This window comes from Alternaria ethzedia (genome assembly GCF_023757985.1).
Source record: "Alternaria ethzedia strain BMP 0044 chromosome Unknown scaffold_7, whole genome shotgun sequence".
Taxonomy (NCBI): Eukaryota; Fungi; Ascomycota; class Dothideomycetes; order Pleosporales; family Pleosporaceae; genus Alternaria; species Alternaria ethzedia.
Window position 1 is genome coordinate 1,076,376 of NW_026056200.1, and position 27,159 is coordinate 1,103,534.

The 27,159-nt window shown below is 52.5% G+C and overlaps 8 protein-coding genes across 8 annotated transcripts; 3 read left to right on the forward strand and 5 right to left on the reverse strand.

Annotated features, from left to right (window-relative positions):
* Window positions 1-104: 104 nt before the first annotated feature.
* CCT7 (T-complex protein 1 subunit eta) lies at window positions 105-1,930 on the reverse strand (the record flags this gene model as incomplete). Its single annotated transcript, XM_049375808.1, has 4 exons — window positions 105-214; window positions 262-1,618; window positions 1,671-1,837; window positions 1,885-1,930. The coding sequence occupies 4 exons, from the start codon at window positions 1,928-1,930 to the stop codon at window positions 105-107; spliced, it is 1,680 nt and encodes a 559-aa protein (XP_049234793.1).
* Window positions 1,931-2,380: 450 nt separating this feature from the next.
* J4E87_004186 (uncharacterized protein) lies at window positions 2,381-3,021 on the forward strand (the record flags this gene model as incomplete). The annotated part of the gene is made up of 2 exons (XM_049375809.1): window positions 2,381-2,407; window positions 2,458-3,021. The coding sequence occupies 2 exons, from the start codon at window positions 2,381-2,383 to the stop codon at window positions 3,019-3,021; spliced, it is 591 nt and encodes a 196-aa protein (XP_049234794.1).
* Window positions 3,022-3,289: 268 nt separating this feature from the next.
* Window positions 3,290-5,276, reverse strand: J4E87_004187 (uncharacterized protein; the record flags this gene model as incomplete). Its single annotated transcript, XM_049375810.1, has 2 exons — window positions 3,290-5,239; window positions 5,271-5,276. 2 exons carry the CDS (start codon window positions 5,274-5,276, stop codon window positions 3,290-3,292), a joined length of 1,956 nt encoding a protein of 651 aa, XP_049234795.1.
* A 2,082-nt stretch (window positions 5,277-7,358) lies between these two features.
* On the forward strand, window positions 7,359-8,887 carry J4E87_004188 (uncharacterized protein; the record flags this gene model as incomplete). Its single annotated transcript, XM_049375811.1, has 3 exons — window positions 7,359-7,528; window positions 7,815-8,330; window positions 8,581-8,887. The coding sequence occupies 3 exons, from the start codon at window positions 7,359-7,361 to the stop codon at window positions 8,885-8,887; spliced, it is 993 nt and encodes a 330-aa protein (XP_049234796.1).
* A 3,038-nt stretch (window positions 8,888-11,925) lies between these two features.
* J4E87_004189 (uncharacterized protein) lies at window positions 11,926-15,468 on the forward strand (the record flags this gene model as incomplete). Its single annotated transcript, XM_049375812.1, has 2 exons — window positions 11,926-11,932; window positions 12,020-15,468. 2 exons carry the CDS (start codon window positions 11,926-11,928, stop codon window positions 15,466-15,468), a joined length of 3,456 nt encoding a protein of 1,151 aa, XP_049234797.1.
* A 2,668-nt stretch (window positions 15,469-18,136) lies between these two features.
* J4E87_004190 (uncharacterized protein) lies at window positions 18,137-19,539 on the reverse strand (the record flags this gene model as incomplete). The annotated part of the gene is made up of 4 exons (XM_049375813.1): window positions 18,137-18,337; window positions 18,408-19,003; window positions 19,103-19,251; window positions 19,532-19,539. 4 exons carry the CDS (start codon window positions 19,537-19,539, stop codon window positions 18,137-18,139), a joined length of 954 nt encoding a protein of 317 aa, XP_049234798.1.
* Window positions 19,540-19,998: 459 nt separating this feature from the next.
* Window positions 19,999-20,575, reverse strand: J4E87_004191 (uncharacterized protein; the record flags this gene model as incomplete). Its single annotated transcript, XM_049375814.1, has 2 exons — window positions 19,999-20,171; window positions 20,242-20,575. The coding sequence occupies 2 exons, from the start codon at window positions 20,573-20,575 to the stop codon at window positions 19,999-20,001; spliced, it is 507 nt and encodes a 168-aa protein (XP_049234799.1).
* A 2,945-nt stretch (window positions 20,576-23,520) lies between these two features.
* Window positions 23,521-26,541, reverse strand: J4E87_004192 (uncharacterized protein; the record flags this gene model as incomplete). Its single annotated transcript, XM_049375815.1, has 3 exons — window positions 23,521-24,920; window positions 24,974-25,415; window positions 25,465-26,541. 3 exons carry the CDS (start codon window positions 26,539-26,541, stop codon window positions 23,521-23,523), a joined length of 2,919 nt encoding a protein of 972 aa, XP_049234800.1.
* Window positions 26,542-27,159: the final 618 nt, after the last annotated feature.

Consider the following 27,159-nt stretch of genomic DNA (forward strand, 5'->3'; position numbering starts at 1 on the left):
AATTCTTCCTTTTCGCATTATTCATAGACAGCTGTCTCTACGACGTGGCGTAGCATTAGCGTGTCCGTGTTGTGGTATACACTCCTTCTCTTGTCTCTGTGTCTTTACCGTCTGGGCATGCCGCGGCCACGTCCCCTTCCGCCGAGTGCCCTTTGGGCGGCGCCTGGTGGTAGCGGCCTGTTGGGTGCCTGTGGTTGCTGTGACTCCTGGTTCTCTGCTTGTTGTTAGCACTTGCTTACGACGCGACATGGTTTCACATACTGATTGTCTCGTCAACGCTCAAGATGAGGCAGGCCGCCTCTGTCGCCGCCTGCAGAGCGTTGACCTTGACCAGACTAGGCTCCCACACGAACTTCTCCATGTTGTTTGCTATGCTCTCAGTTGTGAAGTCGACACCGGCCCAGATGTTGCCCTTCTTGTGCTCTACGCGAAGGCGGTTGAGGATGTCCGTCGCGTCGACACCGGCGTTGTCGCACAGTTGCCTAGGAATGACCTCGAGTGCCTTCGCGAACGCCTTGATGATGGGTTGCTGCTTGTGCGGGATGTTACTGTCGGCGTAGTTGTGTAGGTATGATGAGATCTCCATCTCGACGGCGCCACCTCCGGCAACAATGTTCCTGTTCTTGATCGCACGCTTGACGATCATGATCGCGTCGTGTAAGCTTCGCTCGACCTCGGCGATGAACTGCTCTGCGCCACCACGGAGCACCAATGTGCAAGTCTTGGCCTCTGGGCAGCCCTGGAAGAAGTTGAAACGCTCGCCACCGATCTGTCGCTCGTCGAAGGATTCGCAGGTTCCGAGATGCTTGCTCTGGATGTCAGAGCAAGTAGACTGGAGGCTCGCGCCCGTTGCCCGGCAGACACGGTCGAGGTCGTCTGCGGCAACTCGTCCGGCACAGAAGATGTCGCGGTCTGCAAAGTACTGTGTCGCCAAATCGCCGATGGGGAGCTTGCTCAGAACAACCTTGGCGCCCGTCTTGTATAGCGCTTCCATCTTGTTGTAGATGATCTGCCACTCTGCGTCGACAATCGCCTGGTATTCCGAGACCTGCTCCACCCGTACCTCAGCGTTGTCCTTCTCACTCTTGAGCTCGAGTTCGACGTTCAGGCAGACGATCTTGGGCTGCTTGAAGGTCTTCGGTTGCTGCTCGAAACCGGCGTATGAGAAGGTCTTCTTGAATGCGACACCGTTAACGAACAGTGAGTCCTGGAGAGCACCACCGGTAATCTTCTTTACTCCGATGAGCTTCTCGTTCAACTCGTCTTGGTCGAGCGAAAGTACGGCGTCCACGACCATCTTTGTGAAGAAGTCGGCGTTCCTGTGAATGAGCTTGCTGCTCATGGCGGTCGCGGCGAGCTTCTGAAGGGTGTCCCGCTGGTTGCCCTCGGCGGTGTCTACAGCAATCTCCATGATCTTGTTGACAGCAAGATGCGATGCTCTCCGCAGACCCTTCATGATGGTCTGGCTGCTGACTCCCTGCTCGACAAAGTCCTTGATCTCCTTCAGTATCTCTCCGGCGATGACGACAACGGACGTGGTACCGTCGCCCACTTCGGCATCTTGCGATCGTGCGATATCGGTGAGGACGCGGGCGGCGGGGTGGACGATGTCGAGAAGCTGCACGCAGTCAGTATTAGTTTACACGATAAGGTTTTGTGGCATAATCTACCTTCATGACTGTGGCGCCGTCGTTGGTGATTGTCTGCCTGCCATTCTCGTCGACCATGAGCAGATCACCGCCATACGGTCCTAGGGTGCCCTTGATCGTGGCCTGCACAGCGAGGCAGGCGTTGATGTTTGATATTACCTGCCCGCGACCCTGTGACTGATCGGTACCTGAGGCTGTAAGCTACGTGTGTATCAAAAAGTGTCGAGGCACCTACCCTCCCGCAACACCACAATGGTCGGTGTTTGACCGCCGAACGACATGCTGGCTGATGGTGCAAACACAAAAACTTGGATTCAGGTTGTGGAAGCTTTGGAACTCGAACAAAGCTGGCGGTGTAATGTGAGGGGTATGCGCAGCCGTATGTTTCCAACTTGTCTGCGGGGAACGCGTTCCCGTGAATTTTCCATTTCCAGGGCACGTCCGTCTCGTTGCCAAGGCCGTCCGTGCCCTTGTTGACAACCTTCTTCCGACCTTCTCTCAACCTTCCATGCGTTGTGCCACAGTACGCCATCGCAGAACCCCCAAACCTCCAGCCTGCATTCCTCGTCGTCGCAGCATCCATACGATCAATCCCGTGCTGCGTAGTGACTTTGACACGGCACATGTGACTTCGTGACCGCTTCGTCTCATAGGGTGAACCTATCGCAGGACTTGCCATTAGCCCCGACCACATCCACAGACTCTCTCCCGTAAGCGCCCATTCTACGAGCATGCCGGCCAAGACATCTGCCAAGAAGGTCAGGTCATCCCGTACTTGTGGTCTTTAGTGGCACTGACGTGTGTATAGATGGCGCCCACACCCAAGCCAACCGAGGATATCCGCCTACGTCGTCTGGACCGTCGTTCTAAAGAGAGTGTAGAGAAGCAAATATCGCTAGCCGAGACCATATCGCCTTTGGATACATATCCACCATTACTGCGCATTCCATCTGAGATCCGGAGAGAGATCTTCCGGTACGTCTTACCATCGTCAAACAAACGCTTCATTCTGTACACCGACTGCGACTCTCGATCCATCAACAGAAAATGGAACAAGAACTGCCGCCCGCATCCAGATAGACATTTGACTCTGGACATTCTGCGAACGAACCGCCTGATCTATCACGAATGCCTGCAAATCATCTACTCAGAGAACCAGTTCCATTTCTATGCATTTAATTATCTACCTGTTCTCGACTTCATACGCCATCTCAGTCCTGAAGCGAAGAACCAAGTCCGCAATGTGCGGCTTACGCCTTTGACGGATAAGCAGGATGATCCGCCGGCGTCGCACGATGTCTTCTGTACCGTCATGCATGACTCTCTTCCTGGACTCAGCCAACTGCAGGCAGATCCCGTTGTCTTCTTCTAGGAGGACGGCTAGCCTTTCCTTCAATTTCAGTTCTCCACCTGTCCAGTCGTCGCATCTAGGTACATAGGCGAATCTACGAGGATGTGACCTTGCGTATAAGGCATACATGAGACATTCGATCATTGTATGGCAGCCTTTTTGTCTCCAACGTATGGCACGATCAAAACTATTCGATGATGCTGACCACTCTAGACTTCCTGTGACCCCAATTACTGATCACGCTGGAGATCAGTCACCCGGGTCCAAATCTCAAGCTTAGATGGCCTCGTTATTGATGACTGGACAGCTCAGCCGGCATGGCTGCCGTGCCAGTGAGCCTTTTCGACCTGGAATGTTCTTCAATGATCGCCAGGAGATCTTGATGTTCCGAATCAGAGGCAATGTCATAAGGGCTCTTGCCCTCTGCATTCGCTTGAAACGGATTTGCTCCTCTCTCGCATAAGAAGGATGTCACTGTGGCTCGAAGATCCAGATCCCATTTGTAGGCGCCTGTCCAGAAAGAAACAGCTTGGTGCAGCACGGTTCCCCCGGATGTCGTCATCGGTGCATTGATATCCCATCCGCGGTTGAGCAAGACATCCATGACTGCGATGATGCGGCTTGGAACGAGGTGCTTGTCGGCATCCGACGTGGTCTTGATCAGCCATGAGCGACTCATAAGCTGTCCGGCCAAGGTCGACCAGGTGTCCGGCTCGGCTGGCACCGCTCCATTGGCAGTGAGCAAGTCGACCATGGCCACTTGTCGAGCGCCTACAGCGAAGTTGAGCGGCGTTAGAGTTGTTGAGTAGCCAAAAGGAACTTCGTTGACGCTGAACCCCGCTTGGATCAGGGTCCTCGCCATAACCACTTCTCCCAGCAGCGCGGCGAAGTGTAGCGCGGTGACTCGCTCTGGGCGGCCCCGTTTGCGCACACTCGAGCGCCAGAACCCCTTCTTCTTGTTAAGGATAGCTGTCAACGCTCCATGATCTCCATCGCAAACAGCCTCTTCGGTCCGATCCCTTGGTTGGCATCCGACTTTACCAAGGATCTCTTTGCGAGATAAGGGCTTTCCCTCGGATGTCGCCATATGCCTGGGTTCATCCGAGCTCGGAATCACTGGTTCTGCTTTTCTCGGGCTAGGAGAGTAGCCCTGTGTCCAACTTCCATCCTCTGACGGCCTCCATTCTACTCTGTTTGATGCAGAAGGTTGCGATTTTCCCATTGGAGGGCTGGAATCCACCAGAGTCATGTTCTCGGATATAACACTTCGAGGCGCTTTCCAAGGCCGAGCAGCCAGTACCATGGACACAGATGCTGAGTCGCTCCCAGTAGGTTCTGGCGAGGCTTCCAAGCTTGTTTCGGAGAGTCTGCTGCGAGGTCGCTCTCCTATCGCATCGGTCTCGGAGGGTCTCGCACGCGAGAGAAGCGAAGAAAACTCAAGGTGCTCTACGCTCGTTTGTAGCGATTCTTCGACTGCCTTCAAAGAGGCTTCTCGGTTTGCCTCCGGTATCATGGCAAGGCAGGATTTCGCAAGCGCACGGTTATTGAGCAAGACGTAAATGTGAGCCATAAGAGCCAAGGACTCCAAAGACGAAGCATGCCGTTTTCCCAGTAATCGTCTTCTTGCTTGTAAGGCCTTCTCGCATTCGGCTCGTGCACGGTCGAGTTGCCTCATTCGGACATATAACTGAGACAGCAAGTGCGTCGCGTTGTGAATGCATTCACGTTGCTGATCAGAGTCTGCTGGCTGGTTGACAAATCCGATCAGAGCTTTTGCCGCATCTACAGGTTCCTGAACGTGGTAGGCGCAGACTGCAAGCCTGTAGAAGAGGCTGAACACGTCACAGAATGCGCGTTGGCGCGTTGACAGCCCTTGCAATATTCTGAGTGCTTCTTGGAGTAGAGAGTCCGCCTCGTCCCAACTTCCGGAATCGAAGGCTTGCGAGCCTGTGCTCAAGGCCGCTTTCGCGAAGTCGGTGTCCAGATCATCGTCCGAGTCGGATGTCTCACGCTCTTGTACACCTTGAAGTGGAGCCGCACCTCGCAAGACACTGAGAGCTCTCCTAGGGCTCTTTGTTGGCACCGACTCCTTTCGATCTTCTCGTATTGCTTGGATAGCCTTCATCCATGGCAGACGATCGCTATCGCTAGAGACCTTGGGTGAAGTCTGAGCTATAATGTCTTCCCGTGGGTTGGCTTCCGGAGTATTCATTCCTTTCACGATAACCTCTTGCGCATACTGCATCAACGTAGCCTCCGTATGAGAATACCGCCATGGCGGACCGACCTGGGATGATCGTTGTAGCTTCTTAACCATTTGTTGAAGCTTCATGACGTCAGGTGCAGGACGTCGTTCGGCCTGAATAGGCGCAATATAGGAGAGGACCCTGGGAGACGATTCAGCGGTTGAAAACAATTTTGGTGCAAGGAAGGACCTACGCCTGAATCAGAAGTAACGTAGTTCTCAGATTGTCGCTGTGTCTGTGTACAGCGGCTCCCATTTCTTCAATCTGCTCCTTATTGTTGTGCAGCTCGACAAGGCGTTGCGGCTGGAACACAACGCTGGCCTCTTCGGCCTCTTCCATCCTGACAGCGCTGACGAATGAGTTCAGGCTATCTATAGTCTGACTTGCATCCTCGACCTGAGTTGCCAGGCAACTCCACATTCGACCATCTCCATCATAGGGTGGAGGTGACCCTGTCTTGGTCTTGCTTGCGACTTCTGCCAGTTTGAGGTGAATCTGGTAACACTCATTCCCAAGCGACTTCACCTCCCCCACAAGATTGTCAAGGGATGCATCGCAATGTTTCGCGTCCAGGTTGAGTTCGGAAAGAGATACAAACAACGCCCAAGCCGTTTTGTTCAGAACCGAAACTGCGGAAGATGCATCCGCCGGTGTGGTTGCAACTCTCTCCATCGCAGATGGTCGATATTTGCATTGCGATGGGTGTGAGGCCCAGGAGAAATCAAATTGCTGGCTGCGCAGACGCTATGCTATGCAGTGTGACGTGAAAAGTACCGATAGCTACACAGGTCGTGGCTTACGCCATGGAGCAGTAGATCATGCGGTGAGCCTGACCGGGAGAACTACTCAACGCTGGAGTACACAGCGACGCCGATCTTGAACTTTGCCGTCCAATAGACACATGGAAGAAATATTGAAAGTCTATACCATTGGGGCCGGCGGGGTTATTGGTTTCGCAATGCCCTTGCTTGTGCACTTCGACCAAGGGCCGAACACAACTATCCCTATTGGTCGATGCGCGCCATGATACGCCTGTCACATATCTCTCACGAAGGGCTTTGCGAATGTGATGGAAAGAGGCGTAGACGTACGAGCAAGATGATGGGGCCGAAACATATCCCAATGCGTCCATTTTGACCTCCGCACCTCATTCCGAGCACATGGACCTTCCAGCTTACTGGGCTGATACGTGTTGCGACTCGCAGTGGTACTTTGCATGTCTTGGCTCTATCTCCGCAGTGGGCGGAGCCATCTCTGTGGACGCAGGTTGCGTTCACAATTTGGCGTTGGGGTACGCCACGGGCTTACATAGGCGCGCCGCACATAGCAGTCTTACGCGACGGGCTGAGCTGCGCAAAGTGAGCTTCCGATCGAGCCTTGCTCGTGTAACCGATCTTAGTGCACCAAACAGAAATATATCGACCAGAGGACAGCATTTTGAGATTAAGTAGGACTTCAGCATTCTGACGATACCAAGCATGGATAGCTTCCACCCCCAGAATTGGGCACTCTGCATAAAGAAGGGTGTGGTAACACAGCTGGTGAGACAAAGATAGCGAGACTGCGCTGCCACAATCATGCACTGCGCCAATCAGTCCATCTATCGAAAAGCACGACTGCATGCACGTCCGCAGATCGGACTCAACTGGCCCCATCGTACGTGAGCGATCCAGCAACAGCTACTAAGACGAACAGACCAGCCTGACCCGCATTCTGAATCCTTCCTTTGTCTCGTCGTTTCAGGTTCGCACGGTAGAATCAACATCATCCCATTTTTCCATCTACAGCATCCCCACTTGCAGCTCGCCGATTAATTGCTTGAATACAAGGCTCAAGTCCCACGAGACGCCCCGTCAGTTATACGAGCACCAATGGCGAAAACCGACGACTCTGGGTGGGCAAGCGCAAGAGCGCCTGTCAGTAACGGCGACCATGGAGATTTCGAAAGACCGAAAGGATGGAAATACCGCAGCTTGAGAATCGGACCCATCAAGCTTCCATGCTATGCATCGCCAGAATCGCAATTGATATTAGTCTCATTTGTCTGCTTCTTGTGTCCCGGTAGGCAGCACACGATCGTAGTAACGCACAGTTTACTAACTCTACACAGGCATGTTCAACGCCGTCAATGGTATCGGAGCCGCAGGTCTCGACGATGATGCACATGCCAGCAACGCTGCGAATACTACACTTTATGCTACCTTTGCAATCGTCGGTTTCTTCGCTGGCACTATCACCAATGTCCTCGGTATTCGAGTTGCGCTTTCCTTCGGCGGTCTGGGGTATTGCGTTTACGTCAGTGCATTGCTTTGCTTCAACAAAACTCAGAACTTGGGCTACGTGGTCTTTTCTGGGTTCTTGTTAGGATGTTGCGCTGGCATACTGTGGTCGGCGCAAGGTGCCATAATGTAAGCTGACTTATGAAGAGTATGTGAGACATATACTGACTTCGTACCTCTGCAGGATGAGTTATCCGCCAGAGAAGCAGAAGGGGCGGTATATCTCTTTATTCTGGATGTAGGTGTCGCTGTACGGACCGTACCGAGATAAGCTAATTTCTTATGATAGCATCTTCAACATGGGTGCTGTTATTGGTAGCCTGGTCCAGCTTGGGCTGAACTTTGATACACAAAACGCAGACGGGCCAGCAGCTGTCACTGACCAGACATACATCGGCTTTATGGTCCTCACATTCCTCGGCGCCTGCCTCTCCTGGACACTCATTGATGCCAAACACGTCATACGACGCGACGGCAGCCGAATTATCATGATGAAACACCCAACTTGGCAGTCCGAGATCCTGGGTCTTTGGGAGACTCTGCGTACGGATCCGTATATCATACTCCTCTTTCCGATGTTCTTCGCTTCGAATTGGTTCTACACGTACCAGTTTAACGACGTCAACTACGCACGTTTCAATGTGCGAACGCGCGCACTCAACAATGCGCTTTATTGGTTGGCGCAGATACTCGGAGCTGGTGTGTTTGGATTTGCACTGGATTTCCCGAACGTCAGAAGGACTACCAGGGCGAAGATTGCCTGGGTAGTCATGCTATTGTTGACCTTCGCCGTTTGGGGAGGAGGGTACGTATTCCAACGACGGTATCGTCGCGACGATGATAGCCACCACTTCGATTGGACAGACGGCGGGTATGGTACGTAAAAGTCATGTGCGAAATGCACGTGAGACATGTACTGACTTTTTATCTCTACCTCTGCAGGCGGCCCGATGGTGTTGTACATCAGCTATGGCTTCTACGACGCGGCATGGCAGACATGCGTGTACTGGTAAGACTGTCTTTCCATTGGCATGCTCTCTGCTAACAGCCCTCAGGTTCATGGGCGCAATCTCGAACAACAGTCGAAAGCTCGCCAACTTTGCTGGCTTTTACAAGGGCATTCAATCAGCTGGCGCAGCTATCGTGTTCCGCCTAGACGGCTACAAGAGGCCTTACATGGACATATTCCTATCCAGTTGGGTGTTGTTGGCTGGAAGTTTGATCGTCGCGCTGCCAGTGATGCTGCTGAAGATCAAAGACACGGTGCCGCTTGAGGAGGACTTGAAATTCACAGACGAGACCGTCGAGGATGTGCTGGGTAGGAGGGATGGCTACTTATTGGATGAGCCCGAGAAAGCGTAGGACATTACGTCCGGACATGGGAAGGTGCCGTTCTCGCCTACATGGATACGGCGGGAGCTACGACCAAAGGACAGTTAGCGCTTAACCAATGCGATCTGCATCATCAGACATCAGGCGCGAAAACCGTGAACAGATTTCTCATCAATTTTTTCCCCATCAAACGCGCGTGTTCAGCTGTGCGATGTCGCCTCCGACTCCGTTGCGATACCGATGAGCTACTGGAGCACTCTATGCCGAACTCCGGCGCCCCTCGGAGTTCCATGTGCGCTGCGTCGCCCACTCCGAAAGCGCTTTGAAATCAGCGCCATGCACTCTTTCCAAATTATGACATCTCTACCAGTCTGCCATGCCCCGCTTTCGAGGAGGGATCGCTTTTCTCTTCCTGTGTTAGAGCTGAACAGCACATCTTTATTGGCATGTTGGGCACGATCTGGGTCGGAGGACCCTGCGGTCAACAAATTGCTATGCATTTATCGTTGATATCATACAGCATCAGCGCAGAATGGATTGCTATATAATTGAAGCCCTCTGTGGATGTTTTCTAGAGCAGCATTCTGACGATATCTACGTTCAACACTCATCATGGAGACTAGAACTCAATCGGCCCTTACAAGCACCGGCACCACGCCCGACAACCAATCGGAATTCGAGCTTGAATCAAGCCAACGATGGAACGAGCAGCCCGTAAACGAGAACGAGTCTTTACTACCGCCGACTGATGGCGGGAAAGATGCGTGGTTGTTCGTTGCGGCTGGGTTTATGGTGGAGATGATGGTATGGGGTGAGTGTGAAGTGTTTCATTGACTACGCCTTTGCCCTCGTAGTATCATCATGACTACATATCTCTCAACTCAATCTTGCCGTAGTAGTGTTGTCTAATTCGAAAGTTTGCTAATATACCTACTAGGCTTCCCATGGTCATATGGCATCTTTCAAGAGTACTACAGTTCATCTCCAGAATTCGCAGGTTCATCTGGTATCCCAGCCATCGGCACTTCAGCGATGGGCATTCTATACATGATCGCGCCATTGACGTTTGGTTTGTTCACCCGCTGGCCGCAGTACAGAAGGAAGGCCATGGTCGCTGGTGTATTCACCATGTGCCTTTCGCTTGGGCTGAGCTCTCTGTGCACGACCGTACCACAACTCATCGTCACTCAAGGGATCTTTTATGGTGTTGGCGGCGCAATAGTGTACTGTCCTTGTATCATACTCTTGGATGAATGGTTTGTAAGACGCAAAGGTCTCGCATTTGGTATCATGTGGGCAGGTACAGCACTTGGCGGCGTCGTCATTCCGCTGTTGCTGCAGTTCCTTCTCAATCGCTATGGCTTCCGCAACACGCTACGCATATGGGCAGGCCTACTCTTCGCAGTTCTTCTACCCGTCACAATCTTTATCAAACCACGGCTGCCTGTCTCGGCAACTACTAGGTGTGGAATTACTTTCACTTTCCTCACAAACAAGACCTTTTGGGTTCTGCAGTCTGGCAACATCTTGCAGGGCTTGGGATTCTTTGTACCATCCATCTGTAAGTGTCTATACGAACTTCACTCGCGAAGTACGCTGACTTTGTGCTCCAACATGAAGACCTGCCTACATACACCAAAGCACTGGGATTCAGCAGCACAGTCTCCGCCGTTCCTCTCATTCTCCTCAATGTCGCCGCTGTCATCGGATCCGTTAGTATGGGAAGCATCATCGATCGCACACACGTCACCACCGCCATCCTCATTTCCACCATCGGTGCCATGATCTCCACTTTCCTAATCTGGGGCTTCAGCACGTCTCTACCGCCGTTGCTGATCTTCTGCTTCACATACGGACTTTTCGCAGGCAGCTTCGCGAATACTTGGCCTGGCATCATGAGAGCAGTGCAAACAAGTACGGGACAGATGGAGAGCTCCATGGTCTTCTCGTTCTTGTGTATGGGTAGAGGTATTGGGAATATTGTCAGTGGGCCTATCAGCGAGGCATTGATTAAGACGGGAACTCTTGGTGAGCATGGATTGTATGGGACGCAATATGGCAGTTTGGTGGTGTGGACGGGGGTTAGCGCTGCGCTTGGGGGTGTGAGCATCATCGGAAGGAGGGTGGGATGGCTGTGATGGAGCTTGGACCACCGCGACGCGGAATGGCGCGAACTGGCGCGTATGATGTCACTTCCAAAGCGCGTGCAATGACGACCCATAGTACATGTTCAATCACGTAGAAATCCACCTTCAATATTCCACTACCAAAGCATCAATCCTGTCCAGGTTCTCTTTCGCATCAGCTGAGGCACCCTATACCCCAGCTTCGCATAATCCCACCTTTTTCAGCCTGCTTTTGGGTCAGAGTCCGCCCCCTCCCACATCATCCATCTGCCGCATACCCAATTCGCCGGACATGGACAGCCTGATAAATTTCGCTTCATCAGTGGGTATTTCTCTGCCGCTTCAGCTGCCGGATCGGGCACTAGCCATGCCCGTCTTCCGTCCCCGACCTCCCGTCCCGTTCGTTCCCGCGAGGTATTTCGGATCACCCAACCTTCGTTCCGATCACTTCTAGCTGCTATTGACTAGTAGGCATGGAACCCCTAAAATGATGCTACTTTGTACTGTCAACAGATTCTCTGATATTCAGCCAGGCGCCTATAGGCGGCGAAGAGACTTCAGCCTCGCGTCTATCCGAAATCTAGAGTTCTTTGGTGGCTGCATGAGCTGAGCGCTTATATTGATCAGCTGCAGTCACTGATGGGTGACTCTTTGCTCAAAGAGTCTAAAAACAGCGATGGCTTCTCATGGCTTATGGGAGATGGCTCTAGTCCTCCCAACATTGGTCACTATTCGTGGGGTTTGCGGCTCAGACCTGCTTACGCTAAGCCGTCCAATATCCGTATGCTGATACATGCATCCACAGATCAGGCTGGAATCTAGCCTCGCGTAAACCAACTAGGTGAGAGGAGTTCCGCACCTTTCTTCCTACTGAGGAACATCGCGCGCCCGTTTCGACCATTTGCCATTGAACTACGAGGTTTGCGAGGCTGTCCAGACGATATGTCGAGTCCCTACCGAAGAGCAGCCGATCCGATGATTTCACGGCCGCCATCATATACGCCAGAGATTCCTGTAGTCAAAACATCCAGGTCAGAATCTTCCAAGAGCACCGGTCGGCCTCGAGGATCGTTCTCTACCGGTGTCTTTCGGGATGGACCAAAGCCTACCTTGGATCCATCGCATGCGCTCTCACGCGATCGATCTGAGGTCACCGTCGATGAATCTCCGCTACGGCTGTGCGAGAGTTGCGAGGTTGAAAAATCTCCTGTATGGGATTGTTCATATTGCGACATGAACTTTTGCGACGACTGCTGGGGGAAACAGGGCCCCCACAAAGCGGGACGCACTGGGCCTGATGGTCTTCCGCATGAGAAGGCGAACCCAACTGTTGTCAAGAGGCTGCGAGACATTTTGACTCCTCCTCGAGAGCATAGAGAGCAGCAGATATTACACATCGAAGACGAGGATACAACGTGGTTTGGAATGGTGCGCAATAGTCAAAACTCGCCTGCCTTCCAGGACTATGGTCGTTACTCTGCCATCATGGCGGATAGTAACTCTGGCGAATACAAGTACCGTTTCCCGCAACTTGTATCTTTCATTGGTCAGACCGGAGCAGGCAAGAGTACACTTATCAAGATGCTCATCGATCAACAAGAACGTATGAGCCAGCCAAGGAACTGGAGTCTCCCGTCACCTGTCGCAGGAACATCAGCAAACAGCAACGTACCCACTTCCGGTGACGTACACTTGTACAGCGATCCAAGCACATACAATACCGAGTACCCGTTACTCTACGCCGATTGCGAAGGTCTGGAGGGTGGCGAAAATACCCCGATGGCTGCGCAATATCGAAGTAGTGCGACAGCACCACAGAAAGAGAAAGGGAGGGAGGATGTCGCATTGGGCGAGCACCGAAAACGCCGCAAAGTCACCAAAAGCTTGCATAGCACCCAGAGAGACATCAAATGGGCGAACTCTCCTGATAAATCAAAACGACAATACGCTGTTACGGAACTCTACCCTCGCCTTCTGTACACATTCTCCGATGTCATCGTGTTCGTTCTGCGCAATGCAAAAACCTTTGAATCTACAGTGTTGGGATTGCTTATCAAATGGGCGGACTCTTCCTTTGAGAAGTCAGTGAACCAGCCTACACTCCCGCACGCTGTCATTGCACTCAACGCAACCGACACAAAAGTGGATCAGGAGGAGTGGGATCCTGAGTACGCGACAGAGCTTCTTATGTCCAACGTCGCCGGAGCTATCAGTCGCGATCCAGCATATCGTGAGCGGCGAGATTATTGGGTTGGAAGAGGCAGACGTATTCGAACTATGAAGGATCTCCTTGAGTGTTACTACTCTTCGATCACAGTTGTACGGATCCCTGGCGAAGGCCGATATATGATGATTGATCAACAGGTAACGAAGCTTCACCAAGTCGTCACACACCGATGCCTGGAGTCATTCAACGCCAAACGACGGTCGCGCATGCTTTCCAATTCCGACAACCTCAATGTCTATCTACAATGTGCATTCGACCATTTCTCGCAGGACCTTCATTCACCATTCGACTTCATGGACATTTCCTTCAAGATCAACCCGATACCTCAAGACTTTGGAGGTCATGTCTTGAAGTTGGCCGTTGCAATGAAAGCTCAATTCGACGACCCCAGGAAGATCTTCAAGGAACTGAGCCACATGGTGACCTCTTGTATACTTTTGGACTGCGTTCGACAGGATCTCAAAGGATCTGCAGAGCAGATCTTGGAAACACAATACATGACGCACTGTGATGGTGCTCTTGACGACTTTTGCGCTATCTTCTGGCCGTGTTCTTTCATCAACAGAAGAGGCGAACGATGTGTCAATGTAAAGGAGCGACATGTGAAAGGACACCAAAACCAAAGAGGCAGCGTCATTGGATCTGGCCCCTATGAGTCAGACTTCACATTTGACAAGTTCTATGAAGACTGGTTCGAATACCTAAAGCATTACCTGATCGAAAACAAGTCAAAGCTTGATTTGCAAATGACGAAGTCTCCAACAACTGAGGAGGATGCGGTCAACAAACTCCACTTGGCCAACGTTACCGGCTTCTATCACCACATGGGGGGCGCAAAGAACTTCGTCAGCCACACTACCTGTTTCTGTTGTTTAAGGGAACTGGCCGAGCATCCCTTGCCTTGCGGACACGTGCTTTGCACAGCGTGTGTCAAAGGTTACGGCAGCCCACATCGGGAACTCTCAGGATCTTTCACTATCGCCACATGTCCGCTGCACGATCACCAAGCTGTCTTTCCTACACCAGTAGAGATCTACTTCAAGCCTCCACTGGCAGGCCTACGGATTCTGTCTCTTGATGGAGGTGGTATACGAGGGATAGTCATCCTGGAAGTCCTTCGCCAAATACAACAGGAGCTAGGTGGTCATATCAAAGTCCAAGAATTCTTTGACCTCATCGTTGGCACCAGTACCGGGGGTATCTTGGCGCTCGGTCTTGGTGTCAAGAATTGGTCTGTAGACCAATGCAGTCAACTCTTTCTCAGAATGGTGGAGAAGGCGTTTACACCCAAGTTCTTTGGAGGGGTAAGCCTGGGAACCAACAAATACCACACAAAACCTCTAGAAGAAGCTTTCAAGGAGTGTTTCAAGGATGAGGCCATGTTTGGTGGGTTACGTGACACTCCAGTTGCTAGCGCGTGCAAAGTCGCTGTTACCTCTGCAACGGAGACTGCGGAACAAGCAGTCATATTTACAAACTACAATCGCGCAGAGGACGAGCAAATTGGCTACCAGTTGGTCCGACCCGACGATCCGAAGAATGATGTCTTGATCAGAGAAGCTGCACGAGCAACCTCTGCGGCTCCGACATACTTCAAGCCGTTCAGAAACGCACGTACAATGGAGGGTTATGTGGACGGTGCTGTCTTTCACAACAACCCAGTTCGCATCGCCAATTATGAAAGCAAGCTTCTTTGGCCTGATGCCGATCAGCGACCTCCTGATCTTCTTCTGTCCATAGGAACTGGTCAACACGGCGCAGATACCGACAATTCTCTGAATGCCTCACGTTACGATAGCAGGCGATTCCAGATTCGGAAGATATTCAGCCAGGTCAAGGATACGCCACGCTTGAGACGATCTATGCCTGTACTGAGAGCATTTCCTGAAGTCGAATCGTGGCTTACTATCTTCAAACAACGGGTTGAAAGTGCTTTGGATGCGGAAGCCACATGGAAAGAGTTCCGTAAAGACGTGGTAGGGATGGCCCCGTACGCTGCAGCCGAGCGATACATTCGTTTCAACCCAAAGACCATGAGTCGGATACCCAAGATGGACGACAAGTCGCAGATCGATAATCTACTGGAGGAGATCAAGACCGGTCTTCGCAAACCTGGCGCGCAGAAAAAGATCAAGAACGTTGCGCAACGACTCGTAGCTAGTTCATTTTACTTCGAGAGATCTTGCCCTTCCAGGCCCACCGACGACCATATCATTGTGCAGGGTGAGTTTGTTCTATCTATCAAAATGACTGACTAATGATTGAAAGGCAACATCCAATGCAGATTCGCTGCAGGTTCCAATAATCTTCGGGACTTGGGTGACTACATACGCAAGCACCAATTGCCTCACTTCCAGCCGTTCTTTCGTATACAAGAAGCCATGCACGTCGAAGGGGCTCAATCTATACCAGTCACAAGGCATACCATTCGTGACATGACAGAGAGAGGTTTGTTTAGACTGGACTCGATCGTCATACCAGTTGCTTCGGAGAGTGCAGCCGTGTCGATTGATCTGCATCTGACTGACCACCGCACCACGCGATACGGGCAGTCTGGTTTTCCGATCAGCGGATTTCCCCGACTTCTCGCAGATGGCGAACCCCTCAAGAGAACCAGTGAGTAACCATCTGGCTTAATATCCTTCGTGTCATCGCACATATAAATAATGATTACAGCCTCCCATGGAGCTTCGCCAAAGCCTGAACGTCCGAAAATCTTCAACAAGAGACAGTCTCTTCGGGAAAAACGGCATGGCGCGCGTGTCAGTGTCATGATGGATCGACCAGCAAGCGACAGCAACATCTCTTATGCAAGCCGCAATGAACACGCTGAATATCCTGAGATGCCAGGTGACGTACCCGACTGGATTCAGCGTCGCAGCGAAGCAAACCGCGGCCCACCTAGACCCATGCAAGACTTCCTGCATCAAGATCAGCATCGAAACCTTCCGCCAACTTTTGTCGAGGACGTAAATTTATACGAGCTCGATGCTGAACCACTTCTCACACCAGGCGCCCACGACAATGCTATACCACGAACAGTTTCACCGGGCGAATGGAGAGAGGACTATGGTGAGCAGGTTGCACGGAGCGATGACGATGACGACCTTGCAAAAGCGATAGAGCTCAGTCAGCAAGAAGCATTTTCGGGACCGAGGAGGACTAGTACAGGAGGGTTTGATGAAGATCAAATTGCCGAAGCACTGAACAGATCTTTGCACGTTTCGGGGAGGCAGTAATGGTGAAGAGTACCGTCCATCCAACGAGGCCAAAAATTAGAATAATTTCGTAGTAGAAAATTGTCGTTCCTGATTCGCTTCTGCTTGTCCTCTGCGCATCATATTCCATGTTGCTTCTCCCTTTGGATCCCGCTGTTCCATCCCGTCCTGCTGTCCAAACCCATGTATCATAACTGCTACCTCTCATCAAGCAGGCTTCTTTACGTCCACCTTATCAAACTGCGTCGACGAAAACAAAACCCGTGTAGAAGTCTTATGCCTCAATCCATTACCATCACCCCCTCTCTCACTCTGTTCAGCTTTGCTCCTCCTCCCCTTCTTCCCCGTCTGATTCCTTTTATCCAACGGCGAATGACACACAATCTGACTCGTCGGTCGATGAAGCGCAGCTTCGGAGTTCGAATGGGTCGAGGAATTATATCGCGGTTTTGGTAGTTGCATCGAAATGAGATTCTCGTCCGATTGAGTTTGTTTTGATGGTCGGTTTGGCTGTGTAGAGGGCTTTGAGGGTTTAAGATTGGACGTCCATTTCTTTAATGTCGTGCTGAAGAGCATTTTGTGCGTTCTTTTGACGCGTCCGTCGTCGCGTATCGTAGGATTCGGGCGCGTCTCTCGCGCCCACGTTGTTGGAAGGTCTAGCGAAGGTACGGTGCAGAGGAGGAAGCAGCGATTCGAGCGAAACGATCGAAAAGGACATTGAGCGACATCATATCATAACATATGCACCGATATAACGGTGATTTTCGCCGTGACTACGAATGCGTTGCTTCCCTAGCTAAAAGCGGCAATCTCCTTACGTGACGTGACGTGTGACGGGCGATGGATGCAAACCGCGCCGCATAAGAGTCGTTCTTGCATACCCGGAAGCTCTTCGGCAAATTCCACGAGGCCATGGCCAGGTTCCTGGAACTCGCTGTAAACTCTATCTCTCGTACAAGGAACTTCCCATCGCATGTTACAGGACTTGGGGTGAGAAGAGGTAGAGTTTGGTGCTGCCCGTTAGTTCTACGGACCAATCCACATGTTCGCAGCGGGATTGCGGCACAATAGCGGAACAACGCCCGTCGGCCCCGACCGTACCTTCTCAAGTTGGTTGTGCAATTTCATGAGTGGTTCCTTCGAGTTTGTGCTCAAAGCATGTGGCTTGCAGGCTGTGGCATGAATCTTGGGGGGATGCGGCACGGCTGCGTGCGGACAGGGGTGCGTCGGTACCCGACGTAATGCACAAGAAGGAGCGAAATTGCATCCGAGAGGGTGCTGCGTGCCTAGACTACAGGGTAATCTATCTTGTATGTAGTCAGCATGATGATGGAACGCGCTACAGACAGAGGCTGAGTAAGCTCTATGTGGAGGGCGTTTAGAGGCTGGCTGAGTGATACGACGACATTGTTGTTCCCCAAGGGCCGCACCGCAATAATCTGTGAACTAAGGCCGAGCCAAGCTCAGACGCAATGGCGTGTTATCGACGCGTACTAGCTACTATGGGAACACTACGAAGTCGATAGTTTCGCACACGCATACAGATAGGCCGATCTCCCAATGGTACGTATCGCAAACTCTCCGTATGCACATCTGAAACATTGGCTAAAGATCTGAACGGCGTCTTCCATCAATTATGGCACTGGGCTTATCGTACAGGCTCCACCACCGCAATATCTGGGGATGTTCGTGAAACCAAGAGCGCTTCTTAGCTGATCAATCGCATCGTGACCTCGACCGTAGCAAATGTGCCTGCCGAGACTGGCATAGCCCTGAGCAAAGTCGGTCCAATACCCCTCCAAAAGCCACCCAAGCCCTCGCCCTTGTACGTCTTCGCGAAGCAATCCCTCATACTCTTGTACTTCTGATCCTTGCCAAACGCATCACTCTGCATCTTGCTCTTGATTACCTAAAAGGTGGGTGTACGAGGTCAGTATATGTCTCACGTGCACTTCGTACATGGGGAATTTTGAACGTACATCGAAGGGATATGAACTGATCCACAGCACTTCACCCGCAAGTCCACCATATGCCGCGACCTTTAGAGTAGAGATCTCCTTCCGGTCAATTCCGTTGCGTGCAGCGTCCGCGTTCATCATGTACTCAAAGGCGGTGAACCAACAGCCGTAAGCTTGTGCTTCGCGCATGAATGTGACAGCTGTGCCACGGTAGACACCGCCAAGTACGCCTTGATGTGCCGAGAGTTTGCGCACGCAGTCGATCGGGCCGGCATAGAGACGATTTGGACCGTGGGGTTGTGTTTGCAGTCTTATACGGATGTGCTCGATGGGGCTGGATAGAACGGTATTGGCGATACCGGCGAATGCACCGGCGGCATAGTATTGCGAGTATGACAATTGACCTTTTCCAGTCTTGGCTTCGTTACTGGCTTCGAAGGCACGTCGCGCATAGTGGAAGCCGCCGAATTGGATTGATACACAAGCTCCGATTCCGATGAGTGGTGTCAGTGTGCCCTTGTAGAAGGCGAGGGCTCCTTCGTTTTGGTAGATCTTGGTCGCTGCGTCCAGGGCACCAGAGTATTGTGATGTTGTTTGTAATCTCACCTTGACAATGTCTGTCGAAGTGCGAAGTCAGCATATGTCTCACACGCAGTTCGTAGAGATTTTACCAAAAGGCTGTCCTATTAAGACTTGCGCAACTCCTCCCACTGCACCTGCGAAGAGGTCTTTGAGTGTTCGAGAAAGACCATCCTGAACTGGAAGCTCTTCCTCAATATGAGGTTTCGACATGTTGCTCCTGCTCTTTCTGTGTTGCCGATATCTCTTCTTGCTCGCTGCTCTCTTATCTCCGTCAACACGGACCCTTTAGAGGGGTAGTTACGACGTCACCGGCCTCGAACGCACTGTTTGCGCTCCTTGCCTAAGTGTCGACAGGTGCAGGATGTCCCTGTAGCTTTTTGTTGGTATTAACAGTTTGATGCTATTGCGAGGGTTTTCAAAGTTGTCCAAGGGCTTTACAGGCCAATGGCGTGCTCGTGCACAGACGCGCTAGCGATGCCTTGGATAGCCGACGGGGTGGTTAGCCTCGAAGCGGTCATCGTTCGCACTACATCCTATAGGTACAGATCGCGATTACTGCTGACTGATACATATTATTGAGCCTTCTGATATAATCCGCGAAGCGTACCACGGAAAGCGTCCAGTCCATGTGCAACGTGCGCCAGCTAGTATGTGTTCTCATTCAAAACTTGATGTGAATTCTTTACAGTATGAAATCGACAGTGATGCAAGGAAATATACATACGCAAGATGTGAGACGCTGTAGAAAATGAACAAGAATCAGACAGCCGCCCGGTATATCCCGTGGTTTCCCCATTCCCGCTAATCGACATATCCATGCCATGCGTATACAAATGCTTTGCGCCCGTAACATCGACGCATATATACAAGTCAAGGAAATAAACGGGAAAGCAAAGTGTGTATAAAACAAGCAGGTCGTGCTTCATGTCCCATACCACATCTCAGCGAGCCCGTGAACGAACGACAAGTCCCCAGGCTATTGGTAAACGCCTGAGACTTATGTGCAATGCGTAGCAACATAGGAATGCAACTACCAGCACTTCAGCCTCCTCCACCAACTCTTTTTGGGCTCGTCCTCATCATCCTTCTCATTATCCAGATACGCCGCCGAAGAGTTCGGGTCGCGGTTCGGATGCGATTGAAGGGGAAGAGCGGCAGTTCGGTTCGCAGGGCCGTCTCCGGCAGTGAGTCTCCGCGCTTCTACTACACGACGTACGAGCACTGTCCGTCTTGTTAGCCATGTCTCTGCCGTCATCTGCGCTGCAGGACTTACGCGCAAAAGTCTCCTCAATGTTGACCATCTCCCTCGCACTCGTCTCCATAAATCCGCACTTTCTCCGCCTCGCCCACTCGAGACCCGTCTTCGCTTCTACCTGTCTTTGGCCCTGTAAATCGCACTTGTTGCCTACCACGCACTTGATGGGCGGTATCTTGCCATTGTCTAACCGGTTCTCGGTCTCCATTTCTATCATCTCCATGAAGTAGTCGAGCGCGTCGAGCGAGTTGGCAGATGTTATATCGTAGACGAGGAGGAAAGCGTCGGATTGCAGGTTCGAGGCGGCCCAAAGACCGCGGTATTCTTCTTGGCCGGCCGTGTCCGTGAGCATGAGGTAGTAGGGGACGCCATCGACGGTTCGGGTTACGGAGTATGAGTCTTCTGGAGGGGTGTTAGTCGTGTGAGGCTACAAGTTGCGACGAATTCGCGCGCAGGGGGATGTACCTATTGTTGGGTCGTACTCAGATGTCCATTGGCTTCTCACAAGCCGCAGCGTAATCGAACTCTTTCCGCATCCACCATCACCGCACACTGTAATCGTGATTCTGTTGTTCTCGTCCATTGTGTCCTTCTCTTGCGCTTGATTCTGTGTCTGCGATTGTAATTCTTGTGACGTGTATGCGCTCCCGTTCAGGCGGTATTCGTGTCGTAACCGGATCCGTTTCGAGTCGTCAACTCTCGTGGGTGCGCTTGTCGCAAACCGTCCTTCCGAACCAAGCACTCCCTTTTCTCGTGTCCCGTGGTTCCACGCAAACGCAATCCTTCCAAGTTCCCGCGCAGATATGTATGGTCCTGCAATTCGCGTTCGGAATGTGTCGTCGGAATAGGTCACGACTTTGGCTGAGGTCCGACCAAAAGTAAACCCACGACAATAGAAACAAGAAAAGATATCGCGCGTAGGCTTCGCAAGTTCGCGTTGTCGTCGCAGCGGTCCAGACAAACGAAGAACCAGGAAATGCAAAAGTACAAAAAGGCAGAGGCAGCGCAACGCAGGCGTTCCTCTCGTATGTGTAATACCGGAAAGCCAACCAACAAATTAATGAAGCGAACAGTGCCCCCAGCAGAACGGAACGGTCCCTAGTACTATCCAAAGCCGCACAGCGTTAGAAATGAATCAGGCATGAAGCTCAACCCAGCCTAGGACTAAGTGAAAAAAAGAAATGAAGGACGAAGATCGCTTCCAAAAGCCCAGCCCGTTACCTCTTTTGCGTGCAAGTATCCGGGGACCATGTCCCCCATCGGCTCTGCTGCGCGCGCAAAGTTTCGGTGCGAAAGAGGGCCACAGACCCTTGTACCCTTGCATCGCGCGCGCCGCTTCGACATGTCATGGCACGCACCAAGGAAAACCCACAGACATCAGAGCCCAGATAAGGCGCTGCCAGAACGCTCAGGCCGCAGGGGATCGAAGGATCCAAAGGATCAAGCCCGGAAGACGGCCCCACTTGTTTGATTGGGAGGCTGGAGCGGGCTTGGGGAGGGGGGAACGAGGGAGGCAGTCTGCCAGAGCCCAAGCCATGTGGGTAACAACGTGCGATGGACCAAAGTTTATTTGCCATGTTGAACTTTGAGCTTTCGTCATTGGAGCTCATGGCCACGGGTCTCGATGCCGAGGCACACGAAGTTTTTCCCACCTCCAACTACCGTTCTCGCAATACCCAACCCAACGACTCCTCACAAGATCTAGGTTAGGCTCAGAGAATACCCAACGAGTTACTCGGCATGGCGTTTTCCCTAGGCCCCCCAAATCTAGATGCTATCCATGGAACGTAATCTGCCATGTGTCCAAGAGACTTGGAACTAAACCCAGTGATGCCGGGGCTAACTGTCCGGGAACCTGCATGCTGCCCAGCTTCCTTCCTGCCAAACCCCCTGTTCGGTTGTGTTCCTCTTCCTGCTTCCGTGGAACACATGCAGCGTTCTAGCGCCACATCACGCGCATTCTAGGGCTACATCCAACACACCCTCCCCGACCTTGTCAATGTCCCACGCGCCTGTCGCAGGTTGTCAGACTCCAAGCGAGGACAAGGCCGACATCAGCGTCGTAGGTTGGACTTGGGATGCCCGTTGTCTTATCGTACTTCGTGTTCGCTGCCAACCTTGGAAGCCGCGCAGTTGCGGTGCGCCTCGTACAAACAAACAGCCGTGCAAACATGCTAGGATTACGCACCAGATATGGGCAAAAGGGCCTTGTTATCCTAGTTAGCGGTTGATGTTATGATCTGACTTGACGTATGACAAGTGAGGCCACTCGACGCCACAATTGCGGCGGGGATGGATGGTCGCGTCGCGTCACTTCGCTTCGACTCGAATCGTAGGCGAGCGAGCAAACAAGCGAATCGACGAGATGTGCGGGTGGGGGAGAGATGCGAAAGAATTAATGGGTCAAGGGCAACGTTGGGGTTCGCCATGACGCTTCAGCCAGGTCATGCAATCGCGTTCCACTATTCATTTTGACATGATCTGATCTGATGCGACATATATGATTGATTGATTGATGAGTGATACCGTCCGTACGCGTGCGCCCCACGCGATCCTGATAAGCCATCCCGTACCGTTGCCAAACGTCGTTGATATATACAACAGAATAAGAAGACACCTGATAAAGTGTGCCCAAGACATGTACATGCATATTGCGCCTCATCTCTCAGCCTCCAATTTGTGAAACCCGCAGTCGAATAGCTCGACCACACGCCAAACCTTCCCCACGTTGTTGACCCAAGTCGTAAAACATCAAACGGATATAGAAAGAAAAAGGATGTGAGTCTAAAAACTCCCCCATGAGAAGCTCGCTTCGAGCAAGCGAATGTGAAGTTCGTTAAAGTGAATATAAGTAATGGGGTATCGTTTGACCAAAGCGGAGAATGACACGAAACAGGAGAGAGAAACCGCGAAGAAGAAGTAAGAAGACGACGTTCAGATCCGTCGTGCTTATGATTCCGGCTCCGTCACTTCATCGATCGACGGTGGGGGAATGAAGCCCTGTGAAGCAGCAACTTCTATACGTGGCGCCTTTGCAGCATGCGACTCGCTGATGCTACCTTGTTGCGGCGAACGTTTGGTGGAAGTGGCCATTGGCGAAGGGATAGTAGACTGTTGTCCGCTCTCCGTCTTCGCATGAGGAAGAATAGTCTGATGACTTGAGTGGCTTGTAGGAAAGTGGCGTGGCGAAGCACTCTTTTTGCTCTTGTCACTGGCCGCAGACGACGTTCTAGGTGACACTCGTCCTTGCTGTGAGTGTCCCTGTTAGTTTGATTATGTGGACTAGATGTGAGAAGATTAACTTACCTGTTTAGCCCACCGTAGTCCGCACGAGTTGCACAAGTCGCGGTTGCCCGATGGACCTCGCCGCCACTCGGGTGTTGTTCTTGTATGGCAATTCGCACAGTCCTTCTGCATCTGACCTGCGCCCTTTCTGCGCTTCCTCTTCTTTTTGGCTGCCAATAAGCTCTGAACCTCTTCGGCCAGGTATCGGTTTCGCTTTTCCATTTGTCGGAGCTCGTATTGCCAGCTTGTGCTTCGTGTCGTCTTCAGTTCGTCGAACACGTTATCGTCTGAAGCAAGACTTTGATCCTGGTGTCCAAGCTGTAGACCGTTGTGGCCAGCAAACGTCGCAGGCGATTCCTCGGTAGTGATGAAAAGAGGATTTGTGTTTGATGTGTTTGGCGTATTTGACCCGGTGTGGCCGGTCAGAGATCCTGCGGCGGGCGATGCTGCTCCTGACATCTGCGTGTGTACAGAGTTATGAGAGTCGCGTTCATGCTTGGTGTTCGTGTACATCGATGGGCGGCCAGCATTGCTATTTCGCGAATACTTGAGAAGTCGCGTTTGACCAACGACAAAGGTGGGTTTCTGGCCCTCGATTGCATCTCCGGGGTAGATGGTTGTGAAAGCCTGGAGGACCTGGCCACGCTTGTTGATCATTTCGTGCTTGACTTCACCTTTCCTGCCACCTCTGGCAAGCTCAAGGATACGGCCGAACTGGATCTTAGACTCTTGACGCATAAGAGATTGTATGCTTGTGCCCACAAGCTCCTCGGGTTGCTTGTCGAGTAACTGACGTACGTTGGACGAGACGTACAAGAACATGCCTGACGTAGACATTTTGGTCCAAAGTTCGTTGTCACCAACGCCTCCGGATTCGCGTACGATAGCCTTGCTGAGAGTATAGACTGGGCGCTCGCGACCCACAAGGATGATGCATTTCCGGCCCTTGCCTTGCTCCGTGTGAAGGGAACCGTGACCTTCGAACCACATGTAGCCGCTCTTCTTTCGCCGTATCCTAAACACGACATTGACCGATGCGCCGTTTGTGGTTTCCTTTAACTCTCGTGTAACCGGGACGATGTCGCTAGGATGGCAGACAGAAGACAGGGCAGTCCCAACAAGCTCACTTGGGTCGTACTCTAGTATCCTGTTGCTGGCCGGTGACAGGTATAAGAAGAGTCCCTTCAGCGACAAGACATGGACGACGTCGTCGCTGTTCTCAAGCAGGACCTTGTCCCAGATACGTCTGGTCATCTCCGAGTCACCGCTACCGCTGTATGCAGCGAGCACGTTGGACACCTCATCCTTGGAAATGGTCTGACCTTGCTCGGCTGCTTGTGGCTTGTGGTGGTCGCTGAAAACGTAACTGGGCATCGACATTCCGCGTTGGTAGTTGACTCGGTACGAACCGTCTATAACATGATCAGCTCACACACGAGGTGTTGTGTTAGATGCGGAAGCCCACCTGAGTTCTTGTTCGTCATGGCTCCAGGCTGCTCGACTAGATCGACCTGGAAACCAACGAAGAATTTCATCTTGCCGCCAGGCTCCCAAGCGATAGGGATCATAGTGAGCAGGTTCATGAACGGCTGGCCGCCTCTTCGGTAATTGATCAAGCTGATCTGCGCCTCGGCACGACTCTCGATCATGTTCTTGAGATAGTATACCGAATCATCGTCAACGTAGTTGCGTTTGATACCCGATTCTACCTTGCCGTCAGGTGCTTGTAAGAAACGGCAATTCCGCCCGAGGATCATATGTCTCGTGTAGCCGGTCAGTCGTTCGAAGTTCTCAGAGCAGTAAACAATGGGAATGTCGTCCAGCTCGGCATCGCAAACGACGAAAGCGCACGAAAGATCAACGGAGCCGATGTCGATCTGGGGTTCAGGTCGAGTAGCTACGCGCATCTATTGGCATATCAGTATGTCAATCTCAGTACACTGTGTCGATACGTACCAGCACTCCGAGCATGTCAAATCCGGTCGACGAGTACGCATTTTTGAACTGCGTCTTCATGTGTGGGTTGTTCGCTTTGGTTGACGGGAACCCGCCGGTGGGCGCCTGCCACGGAATCTTGAAGTCTGCGAGTTGCTTCTTCATGACCTCTTTAGACAGATCTTGAGCAGGGTCCTGTGCGACGGGTTGTTGGTTCTGCAGTGAGGCCAGGGTCATGCGCGTTGGAACACTGTTGGAAGAATGGTGTTCACTTTGGGGCCGGGAGTGGGACCGCATGCTGGACTGGTCCTGGCTGGTCGACCGACTGAGGAAGCTGGATCTGCCGGACTTGACTTCTGGTGTATTGTTTAGGGACGGACGTTTGAACTGGTCTTGGGTCTGCCCTGACGGAGTATTGTCTCCTTGGGGAGCAGCGGGCACTGGTCCTACAAAGTCCTGCTGGATGGGCGAGTCCAGCATGGGTGTGTTAAATTGGCTGCCTGGGAACATGTTCATGTCCATGGGTGTCATGGCCATCGAATCGTCCATGTCCAAGGGCATGTTCATGCCGTTCTGATACGATCCCATGTCCAGGTCGAGGGAGTTCTTCTGGTGCATGGGCGAGGCGTAGGCAGAGCCAGGACCGCCCATGGTCGGAAAGGGAGAAGCCTGGCCTTGGAACTGTGTGTTGATGTTGAGGTCGGCAGCCGGCATTTGGTCACTCTGGATGTCGGCCGTGGTGCGCGGAAAAGCGGTGTTGTTGCGCATCATGTTGTCCATGGCAGCGGTTGACATGTCGAATTGGAAATCGTCCATGTCTCCGCCATTGGGATCACCGAAATTCATCATGCTCAGCCTGCGCGTGTCGGGGCTGCCCAGGTTCATTTGTTGTTGTTGCTGCTGCTGTTGTTGGGGCCCTCTAGCGTATACGGGCATACTCCGGCGGCGGTTGTCCTTGTCGTTCTGCGCGACGATGGAGTCCAGCGACTGGCCCTCGACCATGTTGAAGCCGTTCATGCCGTCCCCATTCATATTCATCATCATGTTCCCATTGGCGGCCGGGTTGAAGGGCCGGGTGGGATATGGGTAGCCATTCATGGTGGCGGCTAGGGCGCTACGGGCTCAAGAGCGGCAGGAGCAGGCAGTGTCGTCCGGCACGGGGTTGTAGGCATCCACGGGTGTGGGCGGCGCCCGAGGGCACGGCGGTGGTGCGCTATCGCTTGTCTCGCTGGTGATGTTGGAGTCGCGGCGGCGGGGCGTGCAGCGTCTGACAAGCGACATCCGGGGGCGGCGACAGATGGGGGGGGGGCTCCTCGGCCTGGGTGCAGTGCAGCAGGACGGGGAGTCGTCTGGGGCAGATTGGGCGGGTGAAGTTGGGATGCGAAGAGCGAGCATGTGTAGCGTCAGTGGAATGCGCTAGGTGCCAAGCCAAAAGGCCGCGTGCGGGATAGCTGCAGAAGATGACGGAAGCATGTCAGTGGCTTCACGCGAGCAATTATCGGGGGCAGCCCGGGCACAAGCACTCTCTGAGCACAGGCGGAGCGGCATGGGATAAGCAAGAGGCGAGCGACTCTGCAAGCAGGGACCAGCTATGGTATTTTGCACTTTGCCATGCTCTGCCCTACCGGTGGGACCGATGCACGCAGCCCCCCTCGCTGCGGTCCTGACTGGCACACATGATCTGACAATGACGGCAATCGCCTGAGGCTCGTTATC